The sequence below is a fragment of the Heloderma suspectum genome, chromosome 7, assembly GCF_057233095.1.
Source record: "Heloderma suspectum isolate Gila_16-S chromosome 7, 16-S_ref, whole genome shotgun sequence".
Taxonomy (NCBI): domain Eukaryota; kingdom Metazoa; phylum Chordata; class Lepidosauria; order Squamata; family Helodermatidae; genus Heloderma; species Heloderma suspectum.
Genome location: NC_139464.1, coordinates 105,372,715 through 105,390,156, shown reverse-complemented (window position 1 = coordinate 105,390,156; position 17,442 = coordinate 105,372,715). Strand labels below are relative to the sequence as shown.

The following is a 17,442-nucleotide window of genomic DNA, read 5'->3' as shown; positions in this document are numbered from 1 at the left end:
GCCCGCCCGGCCCGCCCCTCCGGCGTTCTCCCAGAAGCCGCCCGGCAGGCAGGCGGGCAGGCAGGCAGGCGGGCAGGCAGGCAGGCAGGCAGGGGCGCGCGCGCTGCCCGCGCTGCCCGCGCTGCCCCGGCGCCCGCTCGCCTGCCCTCGCCGCGGGCCCCGGGGAGACGCGCGCTCGTCCGCCCGCGGGGAGGAGATGCAGCCGCCGCGGAGCGGGTGAAGCGGGGCGGCGCGGCGCGCGGCGGGGCTGGCGTTTGCGGCGCGCGGGCCGGCTCTGAGGGGGGCGCTTCTCGGCGAGGATGCCCGGGGCGGCGGCGGCGGCGGCGGCGGCTTCCTCCGCCGAGGGGGCGGCGGCGGCGGGGGGCGCGGGGCCGGCGGCCGGGGCCGGAGGGCCGCTCCCGGCGCAGGAGGCGGCCAAGCTGTACCACACCAACTACGTGCGGAACTCGCGGGCCATCGGCGTGCTCTGGGCCATCTTCACCATCTGCTTCGCCATCGTCAACGTGGTGTGCTTTTTCCAGCCGTACTGGATCGGGGACGGCGTGGACACCCCGCAGGCGGGCTACTTCGGGCTCTTCCACTTCTGCACGGGCAGCGGCTTCTCCCGGGAGCTCAGCTGCCACGGCAGCTTCACGGACTTCTCCAGCCTCCCGTCGGGAGCCTTCAAAGCCGCCTCCTTCTTCATCGGGCTCTCCATGATGCTCATCATCGCCTGCATCGTCTGCTTCGTCCTCTTCTTCTTCTGCAACACCGCCACCGTCTACAAGATCTGTGCCTGGATGCAGCTGAGCTCCGGTAAGGCAGGGGTTAAAAATCGCACCTCCGCGGCGGCGGCGGCGGCGGCCCCCCCCCCCCCGCCAGCCCGCCCCCGGAGGGAGGGAGCGACGGACGAAAGCGACTGGGACGTCCGGGCAGAGTCGGACCGCTGACGCGGCAAAATGGGTTCGGGGGGGTGGGGGCAGAAAAGATCTCCCCACAAATCTGACATGCACCCAGGGGCCAGAAGCACCGAGAGAGTTCTGCGTAGGCAAAGGCGGGATTTTATGCCTCAGAAACTATTCGGTGTTAATACCTGCCAGAAAAGGCATCAGTTGGCCTTCTTGCCATTGGCGGTGGGGGAGGTTGGGAAATGTGACATGAAGTGGAGCGGAGGCTTTCAGGGGTTAAATATCCCTGCAGGCAAAGAGCTGGGTAGTTAATAGAGAGAAACTTAAATGTGCATAAGGCTGTCAAGGGATGTCTGGGGTAAAATGTGGCTGGGGAAGGTGTGTGTGTGTGTGTGTGTGACAGAGAGACTGTGTGTAAGAACGCGTTGTCACACTGGAACACGCTTGGACGGATGAAGGTTGCTCGCTTTAGGGTCGAAACCGTTCCAAAAACAGAAAAAACAATCTAGTGCATAGGTGCACTAGTATTAGTCATTTTGAACTGACTGGGCGATCATGTCTCTCTATGTCTGGGTGTCGATAACTGTTACGCCATAGTATAGCACATTGTAATATCTGTGGGGGAAACTAGGGCTGCTGCTTCTACATATCTTCCCAAATAACGTGATGTGTATCTTCACAATGGCAACGGCAAAAGCAACATTTTAACTCCCACTGAGAAATCTGTCCTCTGGCAGAGACTGGTACTTAAGAAAAGGTCACTGGTAACGAGAACCTTGGGGGATGCGGGAAAGAAGTCCCACAGGACAGGCGAAGTTGCTCCGTTCCTGAGGTGTGTTTGGTGTAGGCGCTATGGTGAGTGAATGCTGCCTCCCAACATGGGTGAGGTCTTGCTACTGATATTGGGTTGAGAGGTAGCTGGGATCGTGCTTTCTTTCGCAGGGCTTGGCTTCTCCATGTGGTAGGACCATTGGGCGGGTGGGGGAACCAACAGGCATGCAGCAGAAGCCCCTGAATGTTGACTCGGAGGTGAAGCGCCATTGGGTTCAATGGCACTTGGCCCAACGTAAGTGTGCATAGGATCGCAGCCTTACTCTGCAACTTCCATGTGGGGTATACATTGGCTTCCTGAGGAAAGTGAAGAGATGGGGCTGCACAGCCTGTGATGTGGGCGGATCCCTGAGCATCGTCAGTGTCTCTCTCCTTTTTCAAGGAAGGCTTAATTTTGGTTTGCCAGGGGAAAAAATGACCATGTAGCTAATGTGGCAAAAGAGGGCAAAAGAGTCACAGAAACCCTTTTCCATCTCAATGTCTAAAATACTTACAGCACCAAAACACTCTAACAGGGCAGCCATTTATAAATGAAGGTTTGGGTCTGATCCGTGTTGACATGGACACTGATCAATTCCTTTTATGTAGTATAACATTCTGGGTATTGCTTGTAGTCTAAATCTGTCCTTGGAAAGCAGAGGGTTGGTTAAAAAAAGGGGTTGGTTACGTTTAAATGTCAATTAATTGACCCTCAAGAAGGGAGGAATAAGCAAATGACAGAGCTTTGATGTGCTCTTTTCAAAACTTCTATATTTTGGCAGTAAGTGGAAGGAGGAGAAAAGAAATTCTGGGTAAAGAAGGCAATAAACATTTTTTATTGAACAGAAAGGGTGATTAATTTGAGGGAAGACAGGTATATAAAATCAAAGCAGAAATCTTGCTTGGTCTTCTGCCAGAAAAACAAAGCAAAATTCTGGCACACTCAAGCTTTTGCTGTAGGAATAATATAGTTAAAATTGTGTCTCCAAAATATGTATTCTTGAATGATCTATTGGAGGCTCTATTCAGCTGCTGTATTTAGTCAAATAGTAGTGCTGTCTACAATGCTGTGTTCTCCACAGACTTAGGCTGTCATTCAGAAATAATACCAGATTTGAAGGTTCGTTATGACTGTTTCTATAAAGGTGATGTGAATTTGTAAACACCATTTATGGATTTATTTATTTCCCCTTTTTTCCCTTTCAAGTCTGATTCTTCTCAAAATGATTTTGGAGTTAATACTATCACTTCAAGTCTGATCCCATTCATAACATTTTGGATTGGAATTAAATTGTAGAATTTAATATCGTTACATGTATCTAGGTAAAACTACGTGATAGAAGCAGGTGTTTTTTGTTTTTTGTTTGTCTTTGCAAAGTGTGTCTAAAGATGCCATCTGATTCCTCTTGGTTCATCTTTTGGAAAGACCTAAAAGGTGCTAAATAGTGGTGTTTGATTTCATGTGGAATTTTTTATACTGGATTTCAGTATATAAGTATATTATTATGTATGGCAGGTTGGGCAGAAAGTAGATCTCCCAATATTTTAGACTCCAACTCCAGCATTCCTGACAATTAGTTATGCTGGCAGGGGCTTCTGGGAGTTGAAGTCCCAAAACTGGGGGATCTCCCTTCTGCCCACCCCTGATGTATGGGGTTGCAGAAAAGCATGGGATCCATTGTGTTCATTGCTACATATCAGTGTTCTTTGTGCTTGTAAGTTTTCCAGAACACAGGTATCTTAATATTGTACATTAATACTTAATGCACATTAACATAGAGCATGAAGATATTCTCCTTTCTTCTTTGTTCCTTCTACAGTGGATTTGATGAAAGATTGACAGATTTCAGTAAAACTGCCAACGTTTTCACAACAATATTCTGGACATGCCAAAGTGCTGGATTTCACTTAAATTCTAATTCCGTTCAATTCTGGCAGTGACACTAGTAGTCACTGATCTGGTTCATACATAACACTAACCCATTATTTATTTAACCCTTGGTCTGTTGCTCTACCCAGGGTTTGTCTGGCACATGATCAAACAAAACATGGTTTGTTTCCTCAGTCTCTGGTTCTTTGTTTCCCTTCTCCTTAGCTCACTCCCTCCTTGTATCCCAAACGCCTTTGTAGTGCTGTAGTACTAGCATGTAGAGTGGTTATTTTTTTTACGACTCTTGCCTGCTGCCTCTGTAGCCTTGCAAAAGAACCCATGAACAACCCACAGTTCAGGGTTCACACATAATGACAACCCATGGTTTAAACAATCCAGTGTTCACCACCCAACAACAAACAGTGGCCCAGTTCATATGACATGCCAGGCTCACTGGAGGGTGTTTTACCCATGATGAACTGTGGTGTGTGCCAGGTGACATTTTGAATATGCAACCCCTGCTTATTTAATCCTCAAACAACCCTCAGTGGCCAGGTTTGCATGACATGCATATTTAAAATGGTGCCTGGTATGCACCGCGGCTCACCGTGGGTTAAAAAACCCTGGTGAACCTGGCGTGTCATACAAACTGGCCCATTGAGGTCTGGTTGTTTGTGGTTAATAAGCCATAGTTTGTTAGTTTGTTTGTTAAACTTGGTTCACACATCACAACAACCCAGAATTCAACAACCCATAGGTTAAATAAACTGTGGGCTAGCATTATGTGCAAACAAGGTCACTGTATCATTTGAATTAAATCTGACATCACTTGTGCCTCAGTAGTGTGATTCACATTTGATAAACGGCTGTATGCTCAGCAAGTATGCCCTTCCAGATGCAAGGTGTGATGCAATAAAGTACAATGCAAATTGCTATGTTAGAGAGATGTGTTAGAGAGGCTGCACTGAAACCATTCTCAGGTGATCTCAGTATTAATAGAAATTGATAACTTCTTTCCACCTAAAGCTTGTGATCTGTCAGTGAATTAAAGGAGCACTATTGTGAATTAACACCATATCATGACCCTTAAAATTTACCAAGGTAATTTACTAAAACATTTGCCAGGTTTGCACATCACTTTAAGCCATGAATTATGGCTTAATACACAAGAATGTGAGTGAGCAGTGTGCTGGTGCATGCAGTCTCCTTTTTTGTGCTGTGCCCCTTCCTTCCTGTGAGGGTGTAACAAACCAGGAAAAAGAGAGCTTTATGTGATGTCCAGACCTAGGATAATGGCTTATTATACCTAGACTAGCCAGGATTCATAAACCAAAACCTGGTTTAAAGATGGCTTACAATCCTGGCTTGAGTGAAACAAACCAAAATCCTGAGTTTAGATGTCACACAAAGCTCTTGCTTTCCTGATTTGTTTACCCACTTGTGTGAAGGGTAAAGTGAGAGCAAATGGGCTGTGTGCATGAGCAAACTGCTTACTCACATTCAGGTTTCTTAGGCTGTAATTTATGTGTCTTACTCTGCATTTCCTATTGTCATGAACAGACTATTTTTCATATTCCAGGGATGGACTTGGTATAAAAGATTGCTTTTTTCTATACATATGTAGCCAAGTTAAGTAGGTAGTTCAACTCTGTAGGTATCTTTATGTACAAAAGAGCAACACAGTGTTGTTGTTTTTTAAGCTGGCATTTAAAAGCTAAACTTTCTGTTTGGATTTTTGCCAATGTCATCTGCATTTATAAAGAGCCGATTTCAGGATTTGTTTACACTTCTTTCCAAGTCAAAATAAAAGGAAGGTGAACTTACTAAAGCTGCATGTATTTGAACTGATTGGAGTGGAGACAGGCAAAAGTGAAATGCCTACAGAAAAAACACCACCCAAATGAAAGCATATACTTAGAGGATTTTTTTTTTGAAATGAGCACTTAATATTGTGGTCTTACTGTTTTCTCTACCAAAGTTCTGGTAGTTGAAGAACAACCAGAATATTGTGTTGTTGCATCATTTTAGTTGTACATTAATAATTCACTTAAAATCATCCCTCATACTGAATGAATAGATCCTGTGCAAAAAATACTAAACATGTCTTAGGATTTATATGGGGGTAATTGACACAGCTTTTGAAGTAACAATTTTCAGAGGGTAGCCAAGTTAGTTACAACAAAGAATCTTGTGATACCTTAAAGACTCATACATTTATTCTGGTACACGGTTTCATGGTCTATAGCTCACTTCATCAGCTACGTAGAGTATTATGGAGAGTTTCAGGATTATACCTTACTATGCATTGATTTGATTTATACCCCACCTTTCCACCCTAAAAACGGCACTTAAGGCAGCTTACAAAACAATCTAGAACAGATTAAAACAGTAAAACCCATGAAAATACAGTAAAAACGTAACAATTACAGAATAAAAACAGCCCCCAACCCACAAACCCACTTACAGGTCAAAGGCCTTCTTGAATAAATTGGTCTTTGCCTGCCGTCAGAAGGACAGCAGAGGGGGGCGAACCTAGCCTCTCTTAGGAGGGAGTTCGACAGCCTGGGAGAGGCCACCGAAAAGGCCCTCTCTCACAATTCCACCAAACCCTCCTCTGATGGTGGTGGTCTCAAAACAAGGGCCTCTTCAGAAGAACTTAAGGACCAGGCAGGGTCATATGGGAGAAGGCGTTCTTTCAGGTAGCTACGTCTCAAGCCATACAGGATTTTATAGGTCATAACCAGCCCTTTGAATTCTGCCCAGAAACAGACACCAGTTTGAACAGACGGCAGTGAAGCTGCTGTAACAAGGGAGTTACGTGCTCCCTGTAGCCGGCTATGGTCAACAGTCTGGCTGCAGTATTCTGGACCACCTGAAGTTTCTGAACAGTTTTCAAAGGCAGCCCCTTGTAGAGCATGTTGCAGTAGTCCAAACAGGATGTAACTAAGGCATGTGTGACCATGGTGAGATTAGATATTTCTTGGAATGGGCGCAGTTGGCGCACTAACCTCAGGTGTGCAAGCTCACTGGGCTAAGTCCAAGAGTACACCCAAACTGCGAGCCTCAGTGTAACCCCATCCAGCATGGGTTGAATCCCATTTCCTGATCTGTCTTTCAGCTGACCAGGAACATCTCTGTCTTGTTTGGATTAAGCTTCAGTTTGTTTGCTCATCCAGGCTATTACCGATATCAGGCATAGATTTAGGACCAGTACATTCCCCCTGTCCAGTTCCCAGTGTAAATCATCGATCAAGGCAGCCAGAGCAGTCTCTTCCTCATAACCAGGCCTGAAGCCAGATTGAAATGGATCTAGATAATCCATCTCACCCAGAAATCCCTGGAGCTGAGAAGCCACCACATGTATCAGCACTTGCCCAAGAATGGAATATTGGAGACCGGGTGGGAATTGTCCAGCACAGTGGGGTTTGGGGAGGTTTTTTTAAACAAAGGTCTCACCACTGCCTCCTTTAGGTAAGACAGAATCACACATTGTTGTAAAGATGTGTGATTACACACTCAGCCCCCCCCCCCAGCTGCTTTTATAACCAAGGAAGGGGAGGGGTCCAGGACCCAAGTGGTATGCCTCACTTTTCCAAGGAACCTGACCACATCCTCGGGATGTACAATTTGAAAACTATTCATTGGACAAGCAGGAGTCAAAGTTACATCCTCTTGACCTGTATCAACTATGGCATCCAAGTTGGCACAGATACGATCGATTTTATCTGCAAAGTTTCCCATAAATTGATCACAGCGGGCTATCGAGAGGTCCACTTCTTCTTCTTTTGGGCCAAAGCATAACAGGCCTCTGACCACTCAAAAAAGCTCTGCTTGGCGACTCTGAGCAGACACAATGGTGGAGGGGAAGTATGATTTGCTGCCCGCATTGCCATGGAGTAGGCTTTCAAATGAGCTCTAGTCCATGTTTGGACATTAATTCTGATTTTTCCGCCAACATCGCTCTAGTTGATGTCCCACTCATTTCATTGCCTGAAGCACCCTGGAAAACCAGGGGGCTTGTTGGGCTCCATTCTGTGGGAGAGGACACTCAGGAGTGATCACGTCAACCCCCCGGGCCATTTCTCTGTTCCAGAGATTAACCAGGGCTTTGAGAGAATCACCTGCTGAGGTGACAGGAAAATCCCCAAGAGACATCAGAAAGCCATTTGGAACCATTGGTCTCTTGGGGCAGACCATCTTAATTGGCCCTCCACCCCTGCAGAGTAGGCTTTGTACATATACAGTCAGGGCCAGAAATTGGAACAAGGATAACTGTTTTGGCAGTTGGCCTCTGTACACCACCACATTGAAGTTGAAAGGAAACACACCCAGATAGGAGCGAAGTCAGGACTTTCAGCTGTAATTCAAGGGGTTTGTCAAAAGTGGGGCACTAACCATTCAGGAAGGACAGCCAGTGGCATACACACACACCCATTGTTGGTGGCTCAAAAGTAATGGAACGAATGGCTGACAAGCAGCTGCATGGCCAGGTGTGGCCTGTTTCCTGGGTACCGCATGACCAATCAAGCAGATAAAAGGCCTGGAGGTGGTTCTGAGTATTACATTTGCATTTGGTAGCTGTTCACTGGAACCCCCAACATGAGGTCCAAAGAGGTGTCCATGCGAGTGAAAGAGGCCATCATTAGACTGAGGAAACAAAATAAACCCATCAGAGAGATAGCAAAAACAGTGGGAGTGGCCAATACAACAGTTTGGAACATCCTGAAAAAGGACTTAACTGACAAGCTCAGCAACAGCAAAAGGCCTGGAAGACCACGGAAGACAACTAAAGTGGATGACCGCAGAATTCTGCTCATGGTGAAGAGGAACCCGTTCACAACATCTAGCCAGGTCAAGAACGCTCTTGAGGAGGTAGGCATGTCATTGTCAACATCTACAGTCAAGAGACAGTTTTATGAATGTAAATACAGAGGCTTCACAACAAGGTGCAAACCAGTAGTAATGCTCAAGAACCGAAAGACCAGATTAGCCTTTGCCAGCAAACACCTAAAAAAGCCTGCTCAGTTCTGGAGTGAGATTCTATGGACTGATGAAATCAAGATTAACTTGTACCAGAATGATGGGAAGAGAAAAGTATGGAGAAGGAAAGGAACAGCTCATGATCCAAAGCATACCACATCATCTGTCAAGCATGGTGGAGGCAGTTTTATGGCATGGGCATGTATGGCTGCCAGTGGAACCGGGTCACTGGTGTTTATTGATGACCCGACTTCTGATAAAAGCAGCAGGATGAATTCTGAAGTGTATAGGGCTATACTTTCTGCTCAGATTCAGCCGAATGCTGCCAAACTGATAGGACGCCGCTTCCTATTGCAGATGGATAATGACCCAAAACATACAGCAAAAGCTACCCAAGAGTTTCTCAAAGCAAAGCAGTGGGATGTTCTTCACTGGCCAAGTCAGTCACCTGATCGCAACCCAATAGAGCATGCTTTTCACTTAGTGAAGACAAGACTGAAGGCAGAAAGACCCACAAACAAGCAGCAGCTGAAGGCAGCTGCAGTAAAAGCCTGGCAAAGCATCTCGAGGGAGGAAACTCAGCATTTGGTCATGTCCATGGGTTCCAGACTTCAGGCAGTCATTGCCGGCAAAGGATTTTCATCCAGGTATTAAAGGCAATCCTTACGTTTGAAATTATGTTGGTTTGTTCCATTACTTATGAGCCATCTGTCAAGGGCTCCTTGGAGGCCTCTCTCAGTCTAATCCAGTAGCCAAGTCCAGACACAGACAAAGGGATTCTTTTCAAAGCTTTATTCCTCTTTTACAACTTAACAACTTTACTGTTACCAACTAGATGTGAGCAGCAGAGTACCTATGCCCTACGTTGGAACAGTTGGGCCCCGTTTGAAAGGGAATTACTGGCAGACCCCTGAACTTAAGGACTAGGGAGAGTCCCTCCCCTTTTTCCTTGGATCCTCTGGGCGCAGCCGTTGTTTGCGCGCCAACCGGTCACTATGCCTCCTTTCTGCGCCCTCCATTTGGTGCCGCTCTCTGTGTCGGCATCGCACATCCATCAAGTCTGCTTCCCACGCTCTGTCACTCCCAGGACTGCTATCTAAGCTAGGAATGCTGGTGGGAGGAATCTCCATCAGCTGTTGGCCCTGGGAAAGAGGAGCGCGCTCCTCTCCCAGGAGCGACTCCTCTTCCTCAGAATCAGAACTACTCTGGGATTCTATGGGCTCAGTGTCCACCCTGACACCATCAAAGATGGGGGTATGTGTATGGCACTGGCTGTCCTTCCTGAATGGTTAGTGCCCCACTTTTGTCAGACCCCTTGAATTACAGCTGAAAGTCCTGACTTCGCTCCCATCTGGGTGTGTTTCCTTTCAACTTCAATGTGGTGGTGTACAGAGGCCAACTGCCAGAACAGTTATCCTTGTTCCAATATTTCTGGCCCTGACTGTATATACGGTACAGTATATATTCAGTATATGTACAGTATATGTACAGTATATATGCAGTATATATGCAGTATATATGCAGTATATGTATAGTATATATACAGTATATGTACAGTGTATATGCAGTATATGTACAGTATATATGCAGTATATGTACAGTATATATGCAGTATATGTATTATATATAAACTTGAAGCTCTCTATAACACTCCACACATCTGATGAAATGGACTATATTCCACAAAAGCTCATGCTAGAATAAACTTGATAGTCTCGAAGGTGCCACAAGACACTTTGTTGTTTTTGCTTTGAAGTAATTATTCAGTTCAATATTCCTTCCTTACAATGTGCTCTGACAACTTTCCTGAAGGCTGTACTGTGTTTTCAAAGTCTAAAAAAGGTAAAGGTGTCCCCAACCAGTCGTGTCCGACTCTAGGGTGTGGTGCTCATCTCCATTTCTAAGCCGAAGAGCCAGCGCTGCCCGAAGACGCTTCCGTGATCATGTGGCCGGCATGACTGAGAACCGAGGTGCACGGAGCGCTGTTACCTTTCCCGCCGAAGCGGTACTTATTTATCTACTTGCAATTTCTTGCTTTCGAACTGCTAGGTTGGCAGAAGCTGGGACTGAAGACAGGAGCTCACTCCGTCACGCAGCACTCGGGTCTCGAGCTGCTGTCCTGCCGACCTTCCAGTCTGCAGTTCAGCATCTTAACCACTAAGCCACTGCGGCCCTTTTCAAAGTCTAGCTTGTGCAATTATTTACAATTTTAAAATGTGAATTGTTCTAACACAGCTACATAAAAAAACAGCCAGTGATTGTTTCCAGATCACTCAACTGGTCTGTAATTGATAGTGCTGTATATACAATACGTGTGCTGTTTAATTTATCAAAATCATGCTCATGAAACTTCACGTTCAGATTACAAGATTTCTCTTAAGCAATCAGCTGTAAGCCCCTAAGCTTACCACAAGCCTCTCTGACATCAGAGCATTGAGCCAAAAGCAGGCAGATAGGCTGTGATACCATGGATTCACATTGATTAGACCCTTTCAAAGCAGTTTGCAAGCCTAGGGCTGAGTAGCTGATTTGCAAGAAGAACAGGATCACTGTGAAAGGGTGGGCTTAATCATAGAATCATAGAATAGTAGGGTTGGAAGGGGCCTACAAGACCATTGAGTCCAACCCCCTGCTCAGTGCAGGAATCCAAGTCAGTAATTCTCTGCAGCTGGGCAAAAAAAGGGGAACATACTCCGGATGCTAGAAGAGAAATTTAATCCAGGCCCAACATATTTCAGAAAGAAATCCTTCCTTAGGGACACTTCAATGACATACATAAAAATGGGATAATAATAAGTCATAATGAAATAGTGCTGTGGCACCAGGGAGCGTAGTGCTTCCCAGCCTGTTTCCTGTTGAGGATCCCCAAGCCATTCAAGAAGTGGATTTCTTCCTGGATTCCTGCACTGAGCAGGGGGTTGGACTGGATGGTCTTGTAGGCCCCTTCCAACCCTACCATTCTATGACTCTATGATTTAATGCTAATTAAATACCAAACAACAATTATCAAAAAACTGGAAATACTTCCAAGAATACTCATACACACACAAATGTATTTAACAATTTTTAAATAGAACACCTGCAAATAAGACAATTATTAAAAATTAAGACCTGCCAAAATGTAATAGTGAAATACTAAACTTTGCGATACTAAGATATCTAAATGCCAACATAAGATATTTTTTGTTTTGAACTAAACATTTCCAGCAGCAGTTCTCAACCACAAGGAACACTCTAGTGACTCCATTCAAGAAGCGTCCAAAATGAAACCTTTTATACCAACTAGAGTCAGTCACCTATGCAATCCGGTGCTACTAGTGAGACAAAATGCTAAAGAGGAGAACTTTTACCAGGTGCAGTGCTTTAGGCCAGACAGGTAAAATGAAGGCTATTAACTCATTATAGGCATAAGCATTCCTAAAATTAAATAAAGAGATAATAGATTGGAACCCCAAAACAGATGGCAATCCTGCCCAGAACAACAAAGGAAAAATCCTACATAGTTCTCAATGGTTAGGAACATGAGAGGCAGGGAGGAGGTTTAGTTCTCATCTTAAGGATGTTCCCAGGTGCACCCCTTTATGATCTCCCATTTAAGTAAAAAGAGTAAACAGCATCCCAAAAGAAACAGCGCTGTACTTGGGGATGCTGTTACTGAAGGAGGGCAAATGCTGTTCAGCACACGGTGACGGGGCTCTTATGCCGGAGTGCGCCATGCCCCTGTACAGTGCTCTGCAAACAGTTTACAACTGAAACACACTTCACGTCCTTGCTGTGTACAAGTCTTCCCTTTACACACGGTTCACTCATTGTACTATCGCAATACCTGTAGTTCTTACCAACTAATGACTTGGTAATCAGGTTAATTTGTGAACTCTCTTCTTAATAGTAAGAGGTAACTGGGTGCTGTGCTTTTGCAAAAGTACAATACTTTTTCTCAGAGCCTTTCACTGTAAGAGCCTTTCACTGTAAGTGGACTAATCTTCTCTGGAAAAGTATGTCTGAAAATACTGAGGCTGACCTCCAATCTAGGGGGAGATTAAAAGTTAATTCTATTTTGCAATTACCTGCCTACGTATGTCTAAGACTCATGGATGGTCAAATGATCAGTCTATACCTAATGGTTTGTGTGCATTTTCCCTCCTTTTCTCCTTTTTTAAATTAGTGGATTAGTGGATAGTGGATTTCACACATCTCACAAAGAACAGAGAGCATATTTTATTTGAAGTGCTTTTGTGATCCCTTCATGTGTCAAGAAAAGGACTAACCTGGCTTCACACTGTGAGTTAACAAGAACCAACGAGGTGAGGTATGTGAAGCCAACTCGAGGCTGAAAATGCCAAGATTATCCTGGCAGACTGAAATACAAAATGCTTGGCAAAAGCTGTAGAGGTGGGAAAGATAGAAGTCCTGTTATCACAATATTGTCAAACCATCTGCACACCCATATATGTCCAGGTGAACCTAGTGGCTGTGTTTGTATGCTTGTCCATGGCTTCGTTAACCATGGTTTATGAAGCCACAGATGACCGCTGCTGCTTGCGGCTCCTCTGTCATCCACCGTCCCCCTCCCCTCATGCACCAGCTTCATTGCAGTGATCCTGGCTTGCATTAAGATAGAGTTCCCTATTAGGACCCTGTTGTAAGTTATAATCCTGGGTTTTTTAACTGACATTATGCCAGAAATCCCCAGTGACCGGGGGGTGGGATTCTGGCTCAGTGCAACACAGGATGTCAATGCCAAGAAGCCAGCACACCATGAGAAGAGAAGAGGGAAGCGTGTCCAGCTGCGGCACTTGTCTGTGGGGTTCATGGTTTGTGAAGCAAGAGATGAACATACAGATGCAGCCATTCTGTAACACACAAACCAAGCGTGATGTTGGAATTCGGTGACTGGGATGCCAAATATCTTGTCTTTTACAAAAACCACTTGCAGGGGCCCTGAAGCAGGTTGGGTCTGTGGGGCGGTGCGGGGTGGGGAGGCAGGGCTAACCCTTTGCCTTGCACCATTTTCCTGCTGTGTGTGTGTTTGTGTGTTAAAGAGCCCTTTGCCTTTATTAAGATCTTAGTTTGTACAGACTGAGGAACTTGCATTAAGACCATCTAGGAATACTTTTATTTAGAATGAGAGTGGGCGCAGAAAGAAGTGGAGGAGGCTATTTCCACTTCTAGGCAGGCAATCTGGCAAGTATGAAGGTAGGAAACTGCAAGGGCAATGGGAAGGAACTTGGCTAGAGTCTAAGAGGAGGCTCTGAGGGCGCAACTGGACATTTAAAAAAATCTAAATTGTTCCCTTTGAAGCTGCTCTTAGCCGCACAATGGGAAAAAATACAGGTCTGCTATGGAGTTCAGAGCAGCTTTGATGGGGACAAAGCTATATTGAGAAAACAGTGCAGAGAGAAATAATTTGACCTCTCACTCTCCCATTGTCCCTGCTCTGATCTCTCTTTCTCTCTCTTTCTCTCTCTTTCTCTCTCTCTCTCTCACACACACACACACACACTCTGAACAGCAACAGAACTTAAAGACTTCTTCTGACAGAGATCCTTTGCCTGTGTATCAGGTCTGATCTAAAGCAGAATGAGGCAGTAGAGATGGCTATACCACTTCAAACTGTGATGTGCCACTTTGCAGGGTGATTGGCTTGGCAAGGAGTTATAACATCAGGGTCACTCACACAGCCGTCTGTATTTGCCCTGTGTCTCAGCTTGCGTGGGAAAAAGCAGCTCCTAGGGATGGCAAGTGTTGCTGGATGGGCCAAATGGAAAGGCCCTGGACCTGGATAAGCTTTTGGACTAACAGTTGACTTTTTCTAATGAAATTTAAAATCTGAACAGAATATATCTGAGGAGGCTACTGTTAGTTGTATAGAAAACCTCAGGGGTGGGGGAAATCACACTGTGCTTTAAAAAGCTGCCAGGAAAAGAAATACTGTGTCTTTTAAAAAAAAATAAAATAGGAATGATGATACCATGAAGACTAGAACCAGCAAAAGCCTTTTTATGAGACAATAATAGTTGTTTCCTTATCATAAAGTTATATGCACTTAGGTTAAAAATCTGGTGTCCAAAAATACAAACCAGTCCTTGTTTGATCTGGGGAGGAAAATAGAGATGGCTTATATCAGGAATGAAAATCTGTAATGTGATGAAATGTGATGGATCTAATATCTGAAAACCAATGAGTCCTTCACTATGAAGAATAGCAAGGTCACAGTGTTGAGATGACACGAAGAAGCAAACTGAAAACTTGTTTTGTCTTCAAAATGGAGGAAGATATGTGAAAAGGCTGCAGAATTAGCTATCAGTGGCTATCATTTATTTAAAAGATAGGGTTTGGATGGTTAGAATATACATCACTATATGGAACAGTGTGCTAATTCCAATTGTGGGAGATGGAAATTTTAGCTATAATCCTTAAGTCTGAAGACACAATAGCCTCTAAAATCCATTTATTTAAAACATATTCATATTTGTTCAGGACTAAGAGTTCTGAGAAAATGAGGTTTTCTGGTTTCTGAAAAAGGTAATTAATATCAGGAGGGTGTTGTGTGTTATTGAAAACATAGGCAGTTTTGAGTTAGTATATTTTTAAAAGCTGTATCATTCCTGAAGAGTTAGTTTGGAACAAGCACATTATGTGACATCTCACAGAAGATTACTCTGTTCAATTAATTGGCTGAATGGAATTTGAAATGTATCTGAAATAACTCTAAAATGAGCTGATTTTAAAGAGACTACAGAACGGTATTGATGGCATTGCTTTTTTTTTTTTACACACCACCATCTCATTTGTAGCCAGTAAAGCATTAATATTTGTGAGTGCTGATTAGGTAAACTGTACATCAGATTAGATGGGATGTTAGGAATCAATGGGAAAATATGTCTTGTGAAACATAATGTAATTAATGTAAGATTGCTGAGGTGTATTTTGCCAGTGTCAATTTAGATGTAGGAAGTACTCAGCTGGGCTGCAAGGGTAGTAAAGCATAGTATTTGAATGTTGTAAAAAATAAAAATAAAAAATATTAAATATACAAAACACATTTTAAGAAAGCAAGCAGGGATCCATGGGAAAAAAATAATGGTGTGTATATTTGGTGTATCGTTTTTACACACATACACACACACACGCACACCCTTTCAACTGTACATTAAATAGGAACATAATAAGGGCACTGCTGGATTAATCCAAAAGTCCAGGCATTCCAGTATCGTGCTGCCAACCAGCTGCCTCTGGGAAGCCCACAACCAGGGTCTGAAGGCAATAGCCCTCTTCTGCTGCTGTCCCCTAGCAACTGGTATGCAGTGGCATATAATGCCTCTGAAAATGGAGGGTTAGATAGATCCATGTAGCCATTAGGAATTGGTGAGTTGGATCCAGATTTAGTCCTACTTGGAGTAGACCCATTGACATCAATGAGACTTAAGTTAGCCATGACTGAAATACGTCTCACTGATTTCAGTGGGGCTGCATTAAGTATGAGTAAATCTGGATCCAACCCACTAATTCCATGTAGTGATTAGGCTGACGCAAGCTGTTCATCATTGCGTCATAATGTAACAAACCTATACCCTGACCTGAACTGTGTATTTGAAAACTATATGTTCCATTTCACAGTGGAGTTTTTTTTAGTTGTTTTCCACTGATACAAAAGAGTGTGCTCCTGTTCTGGCAAATATTTCGAGGGAACGCTGTGAATGAAGGTGTCGCCAGTTAAGAAATTTTGTAAAAACCTTAAATTCTATATTAATGGTAGAGTAATGTTAAGCTCACCCCAGTTTTCTGATTGCTGAGAAGTTCTAGGGATGCAGCGCTTACTTATGTTTGGTTTCCTTTGCAAGGAGGTCACTGGAGGCTTATTGGTATTTTGCAATATTTGAGTTTATTTTTTAATTTAAAATACTGCTTACCTGACCTTCATCTGGAGGATTCCGGGGTGGTATGCAAAAGTGTGAATAAATTTATATAAATGCAGTATAATAAAAACAACAAATACCCATGATAGAATACAGTATAGATTAACAGCACAAACATTTGCGAATCTAGGTTGAGCATCGGTAGAGGCAAAATTTAAGCATGCCAACAGTCATCCAAGGCCCACTGCTTTCAAACAGCCAGCATCCCAAATGTTAGCTTACAGACTCCAAACTCAGCTTTCCATCTCTGTGTCCTCCTTACTCTTGTCCCTGTTATCAAACTGGCTGTTGCATTTTGCACAAGCTACAGCTTCTGAACCATCTTTAAAAGCAGCCCCACGTAGAGTGCATTGCCGTAATCTAACTGGAAGTTACCAGAGCATAGACAACTGAAGCCAGGTTATCCCCATCTAGATAATCAGCCTCATCCACGAGTGGAGCCACCCACTCAAGAACCTTGTCAAGGAAAGGAACATTTGCCACTAGCCTGAAATTACTAAGATTTTCCAGGTCCAGGGAGAGTTTCTTTAGGAATGGTCTCACCACCACCTCTTTCAGGTGGCCCAGTCCACTCCCTCTTGCAAGGAGGCATTAATCACCACCCTGGCCTAGCTGGCTGTTCCCTCCCTGCTGGTTTTTATAAACTAAGAGGGGCAAGGATCTAATACCGAACCTGTCCAAGCACCTTGTCAACGTCCTTGAGCTGTACCAACTGAAATTCATCCAAGAAAACTGGACAAGGCTGTGCTCTGGATACCTCACCAGATTCACCTGCTGTAACACTGGAGTCTTAAGTCCCGGCAGATGCGAGAGATTTTATCTTGGAAGTGCCTAGCAAATGTATTACAGCAGGTCTCAGATGGATCGACAATGTCCTTAGGGCCAGCGTGTAATAGACTCCAGACCCTGAAAAGCTCCGCTGGGCAGGACCTAGAGGATTCAACAGAGGCAGCAAGGTGTTGTTTCTTTGCATCTT

At 44.5% G+C, this 17,442-nt stretch overlaps 1 protein-coding gene across 1 annotated transcript in view; it reads left to right on the top strand.

Annotated features, from left to right (window-relative positions):
- Positions 1–299: 299 nt before the first annotated feature.
- Positions 300–17,442, top strand: part of LHFPL3 (LHFPL tetraspan subfamily member 3) — a 347,715-nt gene continuing 330,572 nt past the window's right edge. Inside the window, exon 1 of the mRNA XM_084811073.1 lies at positions 300–795. Coding sequence (XP_084667199.1) covers positions 300–795 — 496 coding nt within the window. The remainder of the gene's footprint in view (positions 796–17,442) is intronic.